A 20,302-nucleotide genomic window follows, 5' to 3' on the forward strand; every position below is an offset into this window, starting at 1 on the left:
AAAAGCCTGTTCTCATTTAGCTTTACTTTTCTTTATTAGCAACTAGGATGTGCTTTAAGTTAGAGGTAATTCTTAAGTAACCAGAAAGTTCTTGGGTTGTTTGAGGATAGCACTAATAGTAAAAATACCTTAAATCAGGATATGTCCCATCCATTCTTTTTTTTTTTTTTTTTTTTTTAATATTCAGTTGGAAATAGACCTGGAGCAGTGGGATGACTGCAAAATCCCAGAAATCTGATTAAAAAAAAATCTTTACTATTAATTATGAATAAATTTGACTGCTTCCGCAGTAAAGGTTTGCACTGCTACCAATAACATCAATAGAGTTTTGATGTCTTCCCCCACAGCTTCATGAAAATTAAATCTGTTATTCTTAATTGTGGCATCCACACTGTAATCAAGCTTAGCTGGTTTCTTTTGGTGTTTTTCTGTGTGTGGTTTTTTTTTTTTTTAAAGGTAGTGCTGTGATTTTGAGAAGTGTTAATAAATATGTAAAACATGTAGTGTTTTGTACCAGTTTAATATGCTGATTTATTTTACCTTTAACATTACCCATGTAAAGTCAGCGTGTTTACTGAGAGATGAGTGCCAAAGGTGAGCAAAAGTCTTCACTAAAACAGCCTTTAACTACTTTGCTTGCTCAGGTTCAGAACTTTCTCCTTTTTTTGGGGGAGAAGTCGCTGTCTTCTGTACTTTCCTTCAGCTTTCATCTTTTAATGGAAGAGAAGAGCAGCACATCTCTGTATCAAAGCCAATTGTCAGCTTTCATTAGATGCATTCTATTGTTTGTTCAGATTAGAAATAACTGCATTACACTTTGACTTTGAAGGCTTTCTTGTTTTTAAATATACTGGGTATATGTGACCTTTTGTCATTTGTGATGCACTTGGCTTGGCAAATTTGAGATACCCATTTAAACAGCAGCCAAACATTTTTGTAATGCAGGTACTCCACAAAAAGGCTCTTTTTGTAGGTCTGGAAAAGTAAAACAAAATCCTGCTGCTAATGAAAAGCATTAATAGGCTCATCTAAATACTTTTAGCCGGTGCTGTACCTCAAATGCATTTCAAGGGGGGGAGAAGCCCCAGTGCTCAGGGAGACTGCAGCACCCATTTTTTAGCAGTGGGTGGGAATCCAGTCAGCTGCTTTTATCCTCCCATTATGAATTGGTCATAGGAGATGTGGCCTCTGTCAGAACATGATGGCAAGAAAGTCTAATTCCATTAAAAAATTGCATGAAGCAAATTTTCTTAAAATGTTTAGAATATTAAATGGGAAATGCATAATTGATGCAGCGATATTAGCTTTTTTTTTTAACTGAACATGCCCATCAGGAATGAGATGATGACTTGTTCTAGCAGTTAAGAAACCTTCCCCAGATACTTCCATGTACACATTTGGGAAAACTATTTGCAATGATATATTTCAATTTCCTTAATAAACTAGACCTGTCTTCCTAATTCCCTTTCCCTTAAGTCCCTCTGCAGGGGTTAAGAAATGAAGTATTTTGAAATTATTATCAGATAACTGTTTCTATGAATAAAACACTAATCTAAGCTTTTTTTTTTTTAAAAAAAATAGATTTATATTCCAAAGCTGGGAAATAAACAGTGGCAGTAGAAAGGAAATATGAGATTAATAAAAATGAAGACGTTTTGCAGAGCTGCTCTGGATGGTTTTAATCTTGTCTTGTTTCTTTTTTTTTTCTTTTCCCCCTTCTTCTGGGAAGTAGTACTTCTGCAGCAGCATGCATTGCAATGAAAGCAATTCCTGCTTTTCTTTCTGAAAGTTGTATGAATACTGGCAGAGACAGTGGTCCTTCAGTGCCCAATGAATCCTGTCTCACACACAGATACCCATAGTAAGACACACAGAGTGACGATGAGATCAAATGCTCTGGTTAAAAAGCCTTAGGGAAGCATTATGTGTCCGAGGTCTGATCTATTGTCTGGGAGGTCGGAGAGTGTTAATGCACTCTGCAAAGATTAGACTCCCTCTCTAATTGCTCCAACACTTCCTTAAAGGATTTAAACAGTCAGGAAAGGTGATGCTCCTTGTCAATTTTTGTCTTCTGACAGCTGTTGAAGTTTATCTGTCTTTCCACGGAGACCACTAGATCATGCAAACCAAGCGGTGGCAAAAGCACAGACCCTGAATTAGGACCGAGAGCAGTGAATGCTACTATTTACAACTCATTTCAGCTTTTAAATACTTTTAGTCCTGGGGCCAGGGTTGCTCCTACATTGCCATGCCACTTGCTTTTGGTGATCAGAGTTCCTGAAGTGCCAGGCAAGGTTTAACTCCTGAAAGTGGTGAAAAGTCACCCTTTTAATTCAGAAGTGGTCACATTAATGTCTCCATTCCTTATTGCTGGGGAGCATATCTCTGTGGGACCGAGTCAGGCACACACAGCCACAGCTTGTTTATCCCAGGGCAGTGCCACACCTCAGCTGCTGTGGGGCAGGCTGCTATTTACTCCCAAATTTTCTTCTCCCTCACTAAGTCTGATTAGGATTTGAGTTCTCTTGGTCCACAAAGCCTGAAACTTGTTTACAAAAATTTACTCGGAAAGCTGGTGAAGCTCAAAGCAGGAAAGTTTTTTTGCTTCTGAACCAGAACGTCCAGACTGATTTTATGATGCAAAATAGAAATTTGTCTGATGGATCAGAACCATTTAAAAGAACCAGTTTATTATTTGGCAGTCTAGATATTTGAAATAGCTTACCTTTGCAAACGATGCTGGTTTTGCTTGGAAAGTACTTTAAGGGCAAGGGATGGAAAAAAGGTAAATGTTACTGAGAAAGGAGAAGGCTCCACCCCAGGAGAACTTGGGAGATTGAATATTTCTGCAGCAAGGCTGTGGTATCCTCACATTCACAGAAGGGTAACATTACTGTAACAAGAGTGGAATTTGACCCATCTTTTTAAAAATGCTCGTTCCTGTTTCACAGACAGATGTGAGTGTGTCCTGTTTCACTGCAGCTCACACGACATGACAGGTCCTGCCGACCAGAGAGCCATCCTGTAGTTATTTTTCCTGGTGGATCAGAAGCTTTTCAATTTGATAATGTCTGTGTTTTTGCTAGTCTTGCAGCATCTAAATGTGTTGGTGTATCAAATCCATTTCACACATAAATGTATAAATATGACCTATATAAATATACATATATTCAATGCCTCTTTTCTAGACTCTGAGCAGATGACTAATACAGCTGTTCAAAGGAGAAAAGGATTTTTTCTTTCTTTCTTTTTTGTTTTTTTTTAAAGCCCTCTTGGCTCTGAATTGGAAATTGAGGAGCAGAATTCATCAAGTGTATTCTGATCGTTCTCACATGGGTAGTTCCTCCTTCCCTTCCTGCATAGCATGTTCCTTTGCACTGTTGCTATATTACATGAAATGTTTCATCTGTATATAAAAATTAAAAATTCAAACAAAAATCTGGCCCACATGAAGAACAGGCCCTTTGGGCATATGGTTCATTATGCATATTCGTTTAATTACTAAAACACTTGGGATGTCTCTACTGCCCTTGCTTTCAACTTGTAAAGTTGGATCTGTTCTGCAGCACAGAATATGTTGAACAGGCATGTGTCATAAAGGACTTCAGTTTTCTCCTACTTCAAACTGTATATAATGTTCTTGGCTGAATCGTTAGAATTTACTGATTATTAGTTCAATCCACTGCATCAAAACAGCATTTCGGGATCTCTTTTCTCTAAACACCTTCTCTAACCCCCAAAAAAGCAAGTTTTACAGTGGTTCAGAGTTGTGTTTAGTATCGAAGTAATGTGAGACTCAGGATTTAGATTTCAGGCACATTCCCACAAAGCACCTAAAGCTGCATGTTGAAGCTGTATAACTTTTATTAGCTAGGAAGGGATTGCTGTGATAGTGTGACTTTAATTGATTTTCAGGGCAAACAGGTGGTGATGGTTTAGGCATCCCCCAGTTTCCTGCCATTCCTAATTTGGAGTTGCACATATAATAGCTTTATTAAAATAAACAATCTTCTGGCTTTAGTTTTACCTGAACAGCTGCCTGAAATTGCGAGAGTCTTGCAACTTTTTAATTTTTCTTTTTGTTTTTTAAAGATTATTCTGTGTTTTGGAAAGCAAGATGCTACAGGTCTGCTAATGGAAAATCTCTATTACATAGTCATGCTGTCAATATGCAAGGGGTTTTTTTTGTGTGTCACTGCTGTTAGCTTACAATGGTAACATATCCAGGGTATAATTACAGTGAGCCTCAGTCAGCTTCATGCATTTGTTCTGTAATGCAGCAATTTTGTCACACTGCAGAGTATGAACCTGCTGAAATTGTTTAAGTGTTGTGTAATCACACAGTTCCTGGTGTCCTGGGTGTGTGTCAGATGTGGAGAGAGCTGGGGTTCAGTTATGAACTACATCTCTCCTCTTCTCTGTGGGAAATCTATCCCAGGTAGATGAAGAGACCTTCTGGGCTCTGGCGTGGGGCTGTGGTGGGGAATCCCAGGTACAGCTTAAGGACAGAGAATAATCTGGAATTCTTTGCCTGAAAGGATATCATCTTACTCCTTTATGTGTGCTTTAGAGGTGTTTTTAGATTTCTGGGTTTGTGATCTTGCTTTACTGGTTTGTTGGTTTGTGGGGGTTTTTTAATTATTTTTTGTTCCTTTGCTCTGTTTCAGTCTGGAAATGTTTTTTTAGGACTGGAGGTTTTGGAAAAGAGGGTACCAGGCAGTTTTGCACCAATTGTTGTTGCAATCATCTATTTCTAATTTATCTGGGTTTACTGCCAGGTTCTACAAACCTGTCCTTTGATTTTTCTGTTCCCCCCGTGCCATAGCTGGAGATGCCAGGGAAGTAACCTTATGTGTGATTCCCACTGAACGCTGAACTAGGTCTAATTTCACATGTCTGCTTTGTTAGAGAGCCCTTTTTCCTTTACCCATTCAGCTCTAATTTACATTATGAATGTGAAGGAGGAGTCATTAAAGTAGTTTAAACATATCATTTAAGACTCCCATTTGTTAACAATTGGAACCCAATTGAGAGCCCAAATTTAAGAGCACTTCCACCAACACTCCTTCCACTGCTGAACAATTACGTCACCATCTGTCCCTCGCTGCTAATGTTTCTCAAAATGTTAACAAATATATCTCCAAATAAGTGGACATTTATCAGCTCAGCTAATGATAATTTTTTTCATGACCCTTTTAAGGTGTTCACCTTATCCAGAACAAATAAAATTTGCCTACATTTCTGCCTTCTTTTAAGTAGCACAAATATTTTTTTCTGACGCTTTTGGGAAGAATTATTTACTTTTAACTTGCATAATGCCTGTCTTCCCTGCAAATAGATTGTAACTTTGTGTATGAGAATAATTCCAAAGCTATGACCCCACTGATAAACAAACCAAAACATTAGAGTTAAAAATGACCATTTAATTTATCTATGATATAAAGCAAAAAAAATTTTTTTCTTGTATGTCTCCTCCTCTTTGTTTTGCGATCTTCTCCGGTTACCTTGGTCTGTCATAGTTACCCCTTTAGAAATAACAAGCAGATTTATTCCCCTGGCCCATCCCCAGAAGATTACCCCAAAACATAGAAAACTGTTGTAATATTTTTTCCCTTTTTTTTTTTTTTTTTTTATTCTGATTTTAAGCTTTATTGCTTGAGGGTCTTAACTGTATTTTACTTGGCACGGGAAATGTAAAATACGTTAGATAAAAGCATGAGGGAAAAATTAGACCAGTCAGCATGTTGGCAAACAGCTATTTCTTCAGTGTCTGCCGCCTAAAAGGATTTGAAATCTTTTACTCTAAAACTGTTGTACATACATAAATATAGAACCCAAAACTCGTGTTGTAGCTGATTTTGTTTTAACCTCTTTTAGGGATTAGGGATAAAGTAGCAGCCACGAGAAAATTGGCCAGAGGCACCCACTAGACTCATGGGCATTGGCTTTGGGGGTTAGATGCACATGTTGTAGAGGACAGACGTGACACCCCCAGGCATGCACCCCCTCGTGTTGGAAATTATCACCCACACTGACCGATGTGCCAGGTAATTTTCAAATAGCTGGAATACAATGTAGGGATCTTAACTTACACATAGACTTTACAGGTGATAAGTTCAGTGAAATAAATTTAGACAGAGTGCCTCTTCCCTGACCTCCTCATTGCAGAAATATATCTAAGGATCTTGGTGCTACTTTTCTAGGCTGGGTAACCTCATTAACGTAATGAAAATAATCAGAATAAAAGAAAACCGTTGCTTTTTAATTAGTTTGGTTTTTGTTTTGTTGTTATCACTTTCTGATTCCAGGCATTGTTATGAGTAGGGGATAAATCCATTGAACATGTTAATGACAACAGTAATTCAGGCTCAGAGTGGGGACATTTTGTAAGTGTTTGCAGTCTTGAGTGTAGCATCCCAACCTTCCCTGATGGAGTTTCCGACGGCAGTATCCCAAGAGGATGGTGGAGAACAGATTGCAATATTGTCAGCTCTTCTGATTTCTCTGCGACTTTTGCAGAACATGCTTCTTCTTAAAGCACCATTTCTTAAGAGTCCTGTGATTGCACATGAATCACAGCTTTCATTTAAAACACAAATGAGTCTCTACTTCCTACCAGCAGCAGAGAAAATGAGATCCCCCTGAAGAGTCTAAATCAGGCAATGACAAAAAAGGCCCTAACACATATTGACTTAAACAGTATGAGTTTTTTAGCGTGTTTTTGGGACTATTTCTGTTGGTTGTTTTGCATCTCTTCTTTGTTGGGAATGAGGAACATTGTTTTTTCTTTTGCTTTTGAATATTTGGTAAAATTGTGACCATGCTGACCAGAGTTCCCATCCTCCACAGGCTTTATTCTATTACTCCTTTTCCTTGTTGAATCCTCACACGTGATGTAAAATTGTCAAGCACAAGTTGGGTACCTCCCAACAAGTTGGTGCCCCTTTTTCCCCCTTGAGCTCATCCTGGGCCATTCACTCAGCAAGGTGCAGTTGGGAAAAGAAGAGCTGGGATGTGGATATGGCAGCAGGACATGACTTTGTGTCATTTAGTCCATGCACACAACTGGTTTGGGCAAACATGGCTTGTTGTTTGTTACCCAAAGCATTACCTGAGAAGAAAAAACATTAGGTAGATGTACGTGGTAACAAATTGTGCAAACATATCCTTTATTTGCACTTCTCGGTTCTGTGCAGTCACAGGTTAGGCAGACTGAGGTTTTTTGGGGCACAGTTCAATTCTTTGGTTTGGCTTTTGGGATGCTTAAGTGGATTTTTTGTGCCTTTGTTTTTAGATTCTGGTTGTGTTTACACTTGCTTCAAAGAGCTTTTTGCCTTGTGGTACACCCTTAAAAAAATCAGTAAGTTGTACTCTGGTGTGTGGAGCAATGCGGAGATAATTTGTAATGTGGCATAAATATTTAAAGAGCTCTGTTCCTTGAGGTCATTTTTGATTTTGGTCGTTGCCGTTCAATACAGCGCACGTTCCACGCCGCCGTTGAGATGCTCAGCGTTCTTCTGCCGGGGACACAAAAAACAAATTGAATCCAAAGTAAATAGGTTTCCTCTGCCAGTGCTGGTTTATTTAAGTATAATTTCTCTTCCTGCCACGTTCTCCGTTATTGCATTGCAATGAGGGAGTGACTCTGCTCAGAACTGACCCTCCTTGAGCTCCAGTTTAGCAGCTGTGAAGTGCAATAAGAGCGCACTCGGAGGTCAGGGAGTATCAGGTGGATGTGGGAAGGAGAGTATCAGTCAGAACGACTCTGGAATGCATCTTTGGAGGAGGATCTTTTGTGGGAAATACATGCTACATGGTTTCCTCAACCTTTTTTTGCCGTGCCTTGAGATAGGGGTGCATAAAGCTAATTTGCATTCTTTTTAATGGATTCTTTTTGTTAATATTCCCACTATTCCATGCAAAGCCAGCCCAAGAGCACAAGCCTTGTTGGTGCATTCCCATCAGTCTGGGCCCTCACCAGGCACCCTGATTTTTGTCAGTGGGGGCTCAGAACTGCTGTGTCCCTGCATCCATATTGCCCATATCTGGAAGAGATGGTTCCATATGCACAGCTATATATGCACATATGCACAAATGTACTGCTCTCTGTGTGTGAGTGTGTTCATTCTCTCCTCTACTCTTGTACTCTCCCTATCTAAGGGCAGGAATAAGTATCTGTCAGAAATAATTTGTTGTTGACAGGCTTATTGCCTCCAAGGGATTTGAGTGCCCTTTTGGGGAGCCAGTATCTTATGTTATTGGCTAATATCCTGTATTTTGTTTGGAGCAGAGAGACTGAGAGCTTAGAAACCCCAAAAAACAAGAGAATTTGTCCCTGAATATTTATTTTCAAAAATTTCTCCTTTTTTACAGAGTTCATTTGTGCATACGTGACAACTTGAAACTGTGTAGACTAGAAATAAGTTAGCAATACGGAATTCCTCTCCCCTGTAAATAAAGGGGAGCACGTCTTTCTGGCTCAGATCAAATTCACTGACTTGGTTTGGTTTAGTTTAGTTTAGCTCAAAACCAAACTTGGACGTTCACAGCACTATCAGCCCAGGTTTTTCTCCTGCCTTCACAAGTTACACAGGGTGTGTTTTTAAATCACAAGGAAACTTTTGATGAAGCTTTTAGGAGTTTAGAGTTCAGTTAAATTGTGGGTTTTGAAACTTGGAGTTTCAAATAATATTTTTCACAGCTCTGCTGATGAGGCATTTCATTAGCATTGGAGCCTACATTGGCCGAGAAAATAATTTTTTACCATAGGTTCCTCGCATGAATTTAATCTCCTTTCACTTTTATTTCTTCCATCTGATGGAATGTATCACTCTCCTCCCATGACTGTTGTTGTCCAAGAGCTATTCTGTCACACAAAACAGCATCCTTCACTCCACCACAAAGGCTTACCGGGTCAAAAAGAGCCTGTTTATTTTACACTTAGAAAAACTGTAATTGCTGTGTAGAAAAATCATGCAGAAAATCCTATCTTATGCTGGGTTTCTAAACCTCTTAAAACTGTTCTATCCCATGACTGTGGGTTTGCTGGTGACAAATGTTTTATGGGCATATTTTAGTAGACACCCGTCTAAAATCTGGTCTTAATAGTCAGATGCTAAATTGGAACCAGAGCGGCAGAAAAACCAGATTTGAAACGTGTTTCTAAGGGTTTGTTTTTACTTTCAGTTGAGGCTGCCTTCTCTCATCTTTTGTACTGCTGTCAAAAGGGCCACTCTCATGGTTGTTCAAACTCCATACTTCTTGACAGGAACAGTTGGACCCCTCTTCAATGATTTTCAGATGAAACAGCTTCCAAACCTCCAGAGCTTTAACTTGTAGTTATTAGGCCCTTTGAAATTGCAACACATTAATCAGCTGAAATCAAGTGGTCCTTTCTCCAAGGCTGTGATATTGCTGTTGTCTTTTAGGTAGAGCTCTAGTCTAAATATTAGTTTCAAGAGCTCTTTTTTTTTTCTTTCCCTCTAGATAGGTCTATCCCATTTCTGTTTCTATTTTGATCATTGTTTTAGAATGCTGTGAATTAGAGTGCTCACTTCTATAATAGGCTTTTATACTCCCAGATTGCATTAGAAGGAGTACTGCAGAAAACTCACTTAACTCTTAGTTTAGAAATTGGCTGCTGTGCTTTTAACTTCTCCCATGCACAGTGTGAAGCCCAGCAGAAAAAGTATCAATTATGTAATGGATCATGTCTGACAGAACTTGGTCTAACAACGTGAAACATCGAAAAAAGGAATGGTTTGTTGAAACTGCATCATTTGAAACAGGGTCTTGGTGTGTGTCCCTGACTTCTGTGGTATTGGGAAAGTGATCTGAACCTGTTAATGGATTCCCTTTCTAGTTTATGATTAGACAAAAAGCAGACTGGGGATGACAAGAAATCAAGAAGATACTGTTCCTTGCATTAGCCATTATTTACATCAGCAGCTGAAGCATTCTTGAGTTTTGGCAAAAAAAATATTGATAAGGAAATAATTTAGGGAGCATAATTCAGGACTTTCTCCCAGGCATAAAGTATCACTGAGGAGAGAGTAAAAACATGCATGATTGAGGACCTTGTCATTTGGGGAGGGGGTATCTGTGTCACAGGGCTGCTGGTGCTGTGGTCAGTGTCAGGGAGCTGCCTGAAAGTTGATAAAGTAGGACATGGGCCCGCTTGGGATCTGCTTTGAAAACTGATGCCACAGAACTGCTCAAAAGGCTGTTAGAACACAGAAATATTTCTATTCGCTCTATAAACACACTCTGAACTTTTATTATGTACTGTATGTTCACAGCAATCATTTCCCATACCTCCGAGGCTAAATAATTTCTGAATAGCTAAATCAATTTGTCTTGTGTCTGTGTCGTGTCACAGTAATGAAAGTTTCCTGTACTGTGGCGGTAGCGGCAAAGCAACTCTTGTTAAGGAGATGTGGGAGCTCTATCAAAGCTTCACTGTCTGAGCTATAACTCAGCAGCTGATTAACCAGTCAGCATTAGAAAGGAAGAGACAGCATGCCTCAGCTACCCATTGAGCCTACAGTGAGATTTTGTAATTAAGGCTGAAGTTTTATTTGAGGTCTGAAACTTAATAATACACAAAATGTACTGTAAGATCTAAAATCACCAAGGTCTTGATTTCGTAGCTTCCCTAAATGACCTGAGATTGCAAGGTTGTGTTGCACTTGCAGCCGAGCAGAGTGATGTTCACATAGGATTGTGACAGATGCACTAAAATTGGGTCAAGTCCTGCAATTGAGTGAATGAAGAGAGGTTCTTCAAGAGCTTCATTGACTCCTTGTAGGACTTTGCTGGGCTGGCTGCTGGTAGGGTCTTTTTGCTGCATCAGGAGGAGGCTGAGTTTGCTCATACCCCAGGGAGGTGATGCAAATGCAACACCCTCCCATGGGCTGAAGCAAATGTTTTGAATGAATACCTGGAAATAGCAATTTCCATGAAAGGAATTTACATAAGGATTGGATGGATATTTGTATGTATGTCTTTTTTTTTAATCTTTGTGTACCTGAGAAAGATACCTGTGGAGATATGTAAAATAACAGGTCCTCGTTCTTTGGAGTGACATTTAGAGTCAGACAGAAGCTGGTATCATCTTCACTTTGTCTTAAAAGACAAGCATATATTCATCCCAGGGAGCTGGAATAGATTCAGAGGAACTTTTTTGGGTTAGAACTTCTCATTTTGGGAGATGTTTTGGCTGGGAATATCACGATTTTTGGAGGTTTTATTAGCTAAAGTTATGAAAGACTCCTGTAAGACAAATCAAGTACCAATTCTTGGCCTGGATTCATGTGTTTCTGTTGCCTTGCTTACATGCGAAATGTGGCTGTGTGAATCATTATCACTTCTAATTTTTTAGTATGTTGAAAAACAGGATCAAAAAGGAAAAAAAAAAAACCAAAACCAAATTGTCTTCCACACATTCCTGTGCTGCAAATCAATAGCATGGGGATATATTTCCTGGATGTCAGCCCATTTTATAAATGAATATATCTCAAAGTTTGCTTTACTGGCCGACAAATGCCAAGAACAGGATGACAGTCTAATTCCTTGCATAGCAACAGCTAACATGAAATCAGGTACACTCTGGAAAATGCAAGTGCTGTTTGGGTAAGGTTATGGATACAGGCATTATTTCTTGGTTTATGTTTGGCCCATGGTAGGTATTAAGTGCCCATTTGTCTGATGTCAGACAAGTCTTTTTGTTTAAAAAGTTAAAACAGCTGCTGTTTTGTAGGGGTATAAATTCTCACGCTGCTGAATGCAATGGGAAGTGTTTCTTTGGTACAATGTGGTTACACTTTCAGGTCCATAACACAAAATACATTGCCATAAATATCCCATTCTACAACTGCCAGCATTGTCTTTATATGTAGGATCTGGCAGGCCGAGGATGAGGGGAGGTAGAGATTTAGCTTCCTCATCACCCATAGGGTTTTCCCTTTGTTGTTGTTTGAGATACTCTTACTGGACCTGACTCATTTCCAGTTACCTGTATTATTGTAAAAATGTGATTGTTGTTTCTGATCAAACCAGCTTCCTTTGGGGGAAGAAAAATCAGAAAAATGTGTTTGTGCCTTGTCTTTGAAGGAGATTGCTTAAAATAGCTTCAAGTTGCTACCAGCATTAGGCAGTTATTCTGGAAGCACTGTGTAAGAGTAGAAAAGGAAATGGGATCACAACATACATTTTATGGTAGTTCTGGATTTAGTTTATTAACTTTGCATTGCCAACCCCTCCAAGTTTGTCTGTTCAGGTGTTGTTGGTACTTGTAGGATAGGATTGCAGTTTCCCTTGATACAGTTTTTTTGAAAAATCCTATGCGCTTTTTAAATCCCCATCATGTTATTTGTGTGTTTTGCTGTTCCAGCTTGGCTTCTGGTTTTGCTGTTAGTGGGTTTTGTCAGGTACCAGTCCAAACACACAGACTTGTACAGGATTTTAGGAAAAGAGACTCTATAAAGAGCTAGTGAAATCAGAATATGCTGTGCTGAAAAATGGCAAGAGTATGAGAATGGAGACTAGGCTGACAGGATCCCTTTCCAAAATAATGCATCATGTGCAACCTAAGGCCTTGCCTTCTGGAAGGTGACAGTCCTTTCTGTGTGCTGCTGTGCCAAGAGTATAGGTGGATTAATGGTAAAGACGCATTTGCTGATCATCCCCTGTGGAGTGACAAGGGAGCTCCAGGGCTCCTGTTGCACAAGAGGAAAATGCTCTTCCGCAGCCTGGGAAAGACCCCCTGGCAATTAGGGTTTGATGAAGTGGAGCAGGTTTGCCTCTCTAAGTGCATCTGTTATACACTAGCACTAAGGACAAAAGGCTTTCAGGCTGGAGGGGTCCCTGGAAGGAGTGGATAAATCCTTTGGACTGACCTTATGTTCATGGCCTTCTCCTTCCCCGGATACAGGGGAGGAGAAGCCAACAAGCAGCAGCCTAATGAACTCACACAGAATAGAGAGAGCAGATTTCTGTGCCAAAATAATAGTCTGAATGAGGTTAGCAGAGATTCAAGGATGGATGTACAGGGTGATAACGACTGACAGCCTTTCTTACATGTCTTTCCCTTTAAACACTTGTTTGTATTCTCCCAGGTGTTCGTGGTCACCGTCTGGACCGTGGAGCTGTACATGGTGCCCCTGGCTTTACTGGTGCTCTTTGCATACAATTTCTCCCTCGTCACAACAGGGAAGGTCAATAATGCCCAGGATGCCCAGGCAAGTCGAGTGACAGTAACATTGCTGGCAGCCCCAGCCTGCCCTGTGCGAAGCGTCACGTGTTCTAATGGCATTAAAGTGGTTGTGTAGTTAAATAGCGCTTCTATTTCAAAGTTACTGAAAAGAAACCTCAACCCTCTCAATTTTCATTATTCAATCAAAGCAATAAACCATTCAGAGTAGTAGGAGAAGAAGACGAGAGTGTGTAGGAGGAGGATTTCACTTACTAAATAACTACAAAGGTTTTTAATTTGAATTAAGAAAGGCTTGCAAAGCAACAAGTTCCTAAAAGCCATTCCCCTCCTGCCATTACACTTTGCAACACACTAATGATTCATGTTTCACAGAAGAGGAAAGTCAATTGAATCCAAAAGAGAATGTAGTTCTTTTAAGCCTTGTCCTGTGATCTGAGGTTTCAAGAAGCTTTTATTCCTCCTTCCCACCCCCAGCTCTTAAAAGACAAATTTTTTTCCCCCCCAGAAATTTAGCCTTTGGTTTTTAACTTGGGAGAAAGAAAGGTTTAAATACAGAAGTAATCACCAAATGTGACAAAGGGCTACTGTTGGGGTATGAAGTGCTGTTTGATGTTGACCACTGTCTTCACTCCCATAACAATGGTTATTACATTTAGGAAGGAGAGTAAATTCATGAATGTCCATAATATTTTCTTTCCAAAAGTGAAATAAATACAGTAATGAAGTGGAAGCCAAAGGATAGCTTCCCTGTAACTTTTGATAAAATGGTGATTGACATTAGTAGCCGTGAAGAATACCTTCACCTGAGTGAGCCAAGTGGATTTTACACAAAAACATAATATCCTGGAATTAAAAAAGCCAATAGCTGGTTTATTAGTTTCAGTGTGAAAAGTTGCTCCCAGTTTAGTTTTCATCCACTCCCACGTGGAAAGATTCCTAGAAAACAGGAGAAGTTGCATTATCCAGACCAGGGGAGGGTTAATTTGAAAACATGATAAAAGAAATGCTTTTCTCCAGTTTCAGCCAAGTCCAGAATAATGCAGAAAGATACTGTGTGTCTTCAGTGACTACTTGATTTCATCAAGAAAAGCAGAACTTCCCACATGGGAGAATCGCAGGCAAACAGATGTTTTTGTTTTTAATACAAAAGGCAATAAAAAATAACAGTAATAACTTACCCAGAAAAATACACAGAGTGTACCTTCCAGCCCCTTCCCTCATCCTGTGGTGAGTTTGTTGCATGTTCAGGTGAGGAGAGTCTTGCATCAGACACAAAAATTGAGCAGAGCATCATTTAGGTGGACACTGCAAAAAGGCTATTTCTAAAAATACAGCTAATTGTGGTTATATTAAAGAAAGGTCCATCAGGAATTTGGCTCTTTTCCTGTCACATATTCTGTAAGCAATGCCATGCCATGAAATTCAGGGGTGCATTTTGCATAAGCAAAATCACACATCTGCCAAAGTGCTTTGCAGGATTGGGATCATATGGAACAAGTAGTCAAAGTGCCTTTAATATTACCTGATTCCTTTTTTATGTGTGTCTGTGATTCTAACCATCTGTAGGTCAAAAATAGACAATCAGGTGCTAGCCCCAGTCACATCTGTCCTGCAGATGAGAAAAGGTTTTCTTGAAAATACCAATGCTTTTTACACAGTCATTTATTTATTTTTTGCTTCTTCAGGCCTTGGCTGGATATTCACTGCCTTTGGTTTTTGTGTGCCAGCACACACATTTTGTGTATACAGAGGAATGCAAGCAAGAGTCTTTGCAAAAGTGAACCTCAAATTCTCTCTGATTTCTGTGCTATAAAATGTGAATAACAGTATTAACCTTGTATTCCTGATCCACTTGCCAGGAGGCTAAATTCGTGAATATTGGTAAAATGTTATATGATTTACAGATGGGGAGCTTCTATAGAAATTTAAACCATGATCAGTGTTAATTCATCTGCTCAGGGTATTCCAGAGAGCCAGAGAATAAATCTGGGTGTCTGAGCTCTCAGTACCTTTTACATCTTAGATGCAACTGCTTTTTAAGGGAAAAAAAAGAAATTAAAAAACCCCAAAAGAGAAACACCCAACCCCCCAAAAAACCCTAAATCCAAACCATCTTTTTATTGTGATTCTTCACATTCTTTGCATGTTTTCTGTATTTAAACTTGTAGTACACAGACTCAAATGTAGCTATTAAATAACCAAGAAAAAAAATGGAGGACCCTGTTAAAGGCTCAGTTTATTAAATACCTGAATTGAAAGCCAAGTGCTCCTAATTCCAAGCCTTCGCCAAGTCTTTTGTTTTCTGTCCTACCTGTCAGCACAGAAGTTAAAGGGAGGAAATAATGCTGCATAGAAATCTGGCTATGATTCTATGTGAGATTGATTATGTTCATATGAATGTGTTTTCTAAAGTCTAATGTTTCAGTAATGGCCCTAAAGGGAGGGAGCAGTCATTGTGGCAGTGGGGATGGAACAAGTTGAGTATAGAGTCCTCAGCCTTGACATACCAGTTGGTTCATTTGCAAGACTGAGAACAAAGCTGTTTACAGATAGTAAAAGTTGGCAATGAATTTGAAAGCCTGTTGCCTTCAGATTACTGGACACAGCCACAAATGCTTTATTTAGACTTAAAATTTGTATAGGGTATTGCATGCTTGTTCAGAATACCATAAAAAAAAGGGTCCTTGAATACAAAACACTGTTCTGGAAAGGAAGAAGTGGTGGGATTTTTTAATGACTTTCAATAGAAGTGGGAGAAAATTGTGTAGTGAAACGTTGTGGGAGTATCATAAGCTTTTTGAACATTGCCTGTCACTAAAAAATAATTGTTGTGTTTTGTAATATGGACATCTGCTTCTGCAGGAGCTTATGGGCTTGGATGAAGACGAGGATGAAGATGATAAGGTAAGCATCTCTCACGATTGTGTTGGCTAGAATCAGAAGGAAGGTGGGAGAACACAAACAAATCTTCTCTCCATAAATCTTCAGTTATTATCTGTATTAACTGGGAAAACAGTTGTCAGCAGTTTTCTGCTTGGCAAGTTTGAAAGTAGGAAGGGGTTGGTTTGTGTCACCTTCCCCAGTGGCGGTACCTGTGTGAGCCCTGAGCACCAACCGAGTCCGAGCAGCCCCAGTTAGTGCCTGCCCTTGTAGTGGGCACTTGAATGTGCACCTAGAGGGGGGTGTGTGGGTGGAGGAGGTGCAAAGACTCACACAAGGATGCACAGTCCCCCCTCGCTGCCAGTCCGAGTGCTGGCCGATGTTCTGTACTAATGGCTTTCCCCAAACGATTTGGCATTTCCACTTCAGTAGGCCAGAATTGGTGTGATTTGTGGAGGGCTGCTTAGAATTTTCTCAACATTTCTTTCAGAGCCTGGGAAAAATACCAGTTTTAGTTCAGGGCTGAAATGTGGAAAGAATTGGAATTGGCAAGGCCTGTTTTTTATTTTATTGGAACATACTTACTCATTCTTCTCACTGTGAAAAATTCATTGGATTTTTTTCCAAGTTTATCAAACCACAGTGACAAATGATAAAAGGATTAGAGGTCATGACATATGAAGAAAGATTAAGAGAACTTAATGTATACAGCTTGAAAAAACATAAGTAAGTGAAGGAGGATCTGATAATCTATAAATACTTTAAAGCTAAAAGGTGAGGAATTATTTAACGAGCAACAGCATGCAAAGGAACATTAGCTGTTAGGAAGAAAATGTTCACGAGGGGATGTGAAACTTTCAAATTGCATACTAAGTTAATGAGACTCTTCTTGAATATTCTATGTTTTAAAAGTGTTACAGTGAAATTGTTGATCATTAAGAAGTAAATCAATACCACGGCTAGCAAGTGCACCTTAGCTCTTCTCAGTCACAGCCCCTAGGATTGAAGCTCAGCAGACTAATTGATGGGAATAGTTATTTAAATTTAACTTGCTCTTCTGTGGTGGTTATATTTTAATGAGCAACCAGAAATCCGTCAAAGTTATAAAGTGAAATTTAGGCAATCCAGCTGAATTACAAGTTTCTTGCAACACACAATAGTTGTTTAAATGTTCTAATTTATAATTTACTCTTTGCATCGTAAAATTTGTCAACTGAATGGACCAATATCTGAAACTCATCAGAAGTTGCTAAATGAAAGTTGCATCTTTTTCAAAGGAATACTGTGTCTCTCTGAAAGTCAGTAATTTCTATTTAGTGGGTACCTGGTTCTGGACACCTGTAAATATTATTTGTATGATGCCTAAAGGTATAACTTATTCACTGGAACAATCCCATTTACTTCCTTCTATTTTAATATTCCTCTTTTTCCCTTGCAAGTGCTGAGGTGGGAAAAGAGAATGTATTAAATAGGCATCAAATCCTCTGTTTCCTGTGGTGTGCTGTAGATTCATTGCTGCAATGCTAAAATATTCTAGGTTACATTTACCCTCCATTTAACTCCAGTGACTTTGGTTCTCTCTACAAATACAACTGGGTCACTTTAGCATGGATTTAGTGACTTTGCATTTTTGCCTCCTCCTGAACAGCTTCACTGTCATTCCCTTTCTTGGTTTATTTTAACTAAATATGCAGGTTTGGGAAAACTCCCAAGAGTCACTGTTGAGCTGTTGATGATTTGGCCCTACCATTTTGAGAGCTGCCTCTCTCTCCATCTCACACATACTCCATGGCTCTCTGACACGGAGAGCTGGTAGCACTGGCTAAAGCCTTTCACAGTAGACACCCCCAGCAGGCTTTCTCGTGAAGATAACACTTTACATCCCAACATTTCAGTAATTATTCATAATTCATTTTAATTTTTATGGGTCTATAGAATTCTGACACAGATTTGCCAGAAGAGGAAGGTGCCAGCCCCTACATTTGTCCCATGTCCAGTGCTGTGCAGAATTGCCTTAATGTCTTTGTTGTGCCCTGTGTGTACCCCCGTGCAGCAGTGATGGGCTGTGCTTGCACTCCCATGACTTGCATCTTTAAGTACATTCGGTTATTCTAAGCCACTTTTCCAAGTCTGAGGGTGGCCAACGCTCTCTGGGGAGTGTAAGAAAAATGTAATTTTATGACACTATCTCATGGCAATGTCAACATTTAAACAGACAACTCTACTTTAAAAAGAACTCTGTGTATTTTTTTTTTTCCTCCCTAATACAAGAGCTCCCAAAGTTGAAATCTGCTAGTTGGGTTGTGGTGTACAAGGTCACTGTTTCTGTTTCCTGTCATCCTGCTGTATCAAAATACTCGCACACAGAGCCCTTCTGGGTTCTGCTGCCTGTTAGACATAACAGACCGTGCTTCTGGGAATTGTAACACACCCTCGAAGAGATGAACTGTTTACAAATTATAAATACACAGACACTTAGTTCAAAAACCCAAGAGCAGATTAACTCCCTCCATCTAGACTATCTGTCTTAAATGACAGGGCTTAATTGCTGATTTTCCCGTCCTTTCCCCCTCTGCCCTCCCCACATACCAGCATGGAGGGCTGTAAAAGATAGCAGTGCTCTGTCCCTTTGGCACGAGCTCTTCAGTGGATAAATGCCTTCTCGGATTTGTGCCATCTTGGACACAGAGTTCAGGCTGTGTCCTGTCAGCTCTGGGGTCTGTCAGGCTGAGTAAGCGTTGTTTTAAAATTACATCACTGAAGCATCTTTAGTCTGACAGTAAGAAGGTATAGACAAGCTGCCTGCAACTCTGTTCAAGTTGTCTGATTATTGACTGCTTCTATTTAATTTATTTGTTTTTTCTGTTTCTGATAATGGCTGTAGAGTTCCAAGAGCAGTTACCCTGTGAGTAACTGTGTCGTAGCACCTGACTGGAAAGAGCCTTGGAGTCTTCTCCATTGTCTGAATAAAAGTTTACATCTCCTCCACAACAGACCAAACTTAATTTACTATTTTCAGGTCTGATAACTGATTCAAAAGAAAATCAGAGACAAAACTAAATCAACAACAATTCCTATGTGGGAATTTTCTTGTTTTTTTGGGGTTTTTTTGGAGGGTTTCTATCCTGTGGTGAGCCAGTGTAGCCCTGCTTGGCTAGTGCAATGTAACAGGGAAGGATCAAATGATACTGTGGCTTTAAGCCAAGTTATTTGGCACTTTCCAAGAAATGTTTAGTATCTCTTGTATTGGAAAAAAGACGTAAGTGGAAAGAAATCACCAAAGAATAAAAATTCAATGTCTTTAATATATGAAATTCTCTGTCAAAAATAGGTACCAAAGATATACAAAGTTTTATGAACACAATTCAAAAAGACTCCAGCCGAACAAATTAAAGTCAAATTCATCCAGTAGCAAACAGCTGACATTTTCCATTTGAGTTAGATTCAGCATGTGGAAACCTTCCGTATGGATCTTATTTGTACGGGTGGATTACGATGAAAATTGCATTAATTTTCTCCGCAGTAAAGGTCAGTAATTGAAACATGAACCGAAAGTCTATTGTGTAAGATGCTATATCCCCATACTTAGGAAAGGTCATTCAAGACAATATCATCTCATTGTTTTCTTCCCTGGAAGTATAAATAATTTCATTAGTTTTTCTTTTTCTCTTCAATACAACAATTGCAATATGATGTTTCAACATCCCCCATTAAGATTGCTGAAGAGAAATTATGGTAAGGACTTGAAAATGCCCCATGATACACACGGTATGTTCAGACTGATGAGGAGCATCCATGTCCTCCACAAAATTGTGGGCAAGATGGTGTCATAAAACAGTTCAGGGGTTGCTGCGGTTGTGCTTTACTCTTTTCCAGGGAGCCTTCTTTGTACAAGAAACTGGAGGTTAAATGGTCTCTTGTTATGTCTTATTTGCACTGCAGCATTGTCTAGGACTGATCTTATCCATAGACATCCCATAAACTGGCACAGTCCTTATATCAGTGTCATGAGCCACCCATTCATAGGTTTAGAGGTGATGGGGGAAAGGAGTTTAAAGGCGGGACTTGCAGAGGACTTTCAGATATCCTGGGCACTGTGGTATGACTCTCCTCACAAAGGAGCCTTAGCAGCCCTATGGCACTCCAAAATTCTCCCTCTTACAGAGGATTACCTACCTAGATGTAGGTAAGCCAACACTGTAACTTCTC

The 20,302-nt window shown here is 39.5% G+C and overlaps 1 protein-coding gene across 5 annotated transcripts in view; it reads left to right on the top strand.

Moving 5' to 3' along the window:
• Positions 1 to 20,302, top strand: part of MCTP2 (multiple C2 and transmembrane domain containing 2) — a 128,399-nt gene that overhangs the window by 92,151 nt on the left and 15,946 nt on the right. For all 5 annotated transcript variants that reach the window (XM_032122924.1, XM_032122927.1, XM_032122925.1 and 2 more), the window contains 2 exons: positions 13,116 to 13,238; positions 16,076 to 16,117. In XM_032122924.1, the coding sequence (XP_031978815.1) occupies positions 13,116 to 13,238; positions 16,076 to 16,117 (165 nt within the window). The remainder of the gene's footprint in view (positions 1 to 13,115; positions 13,239 to 16,075; positions 16,118 to 20,302) is intronic.

This window comes from Corvus moneduloides, chromosome 13, assembly GCF_009650955.1.
Source record: "Corvus moneduloides isolate bCorMon1 chromosome 13, bCorMon1.pri, whole genome shotgun sequence".
Lineage (NCBI taxonomy): Eukaryota > Metazoa > Chordata > Aves > Passeriformes > Corvidae > Corvus > Corvus moneduloides.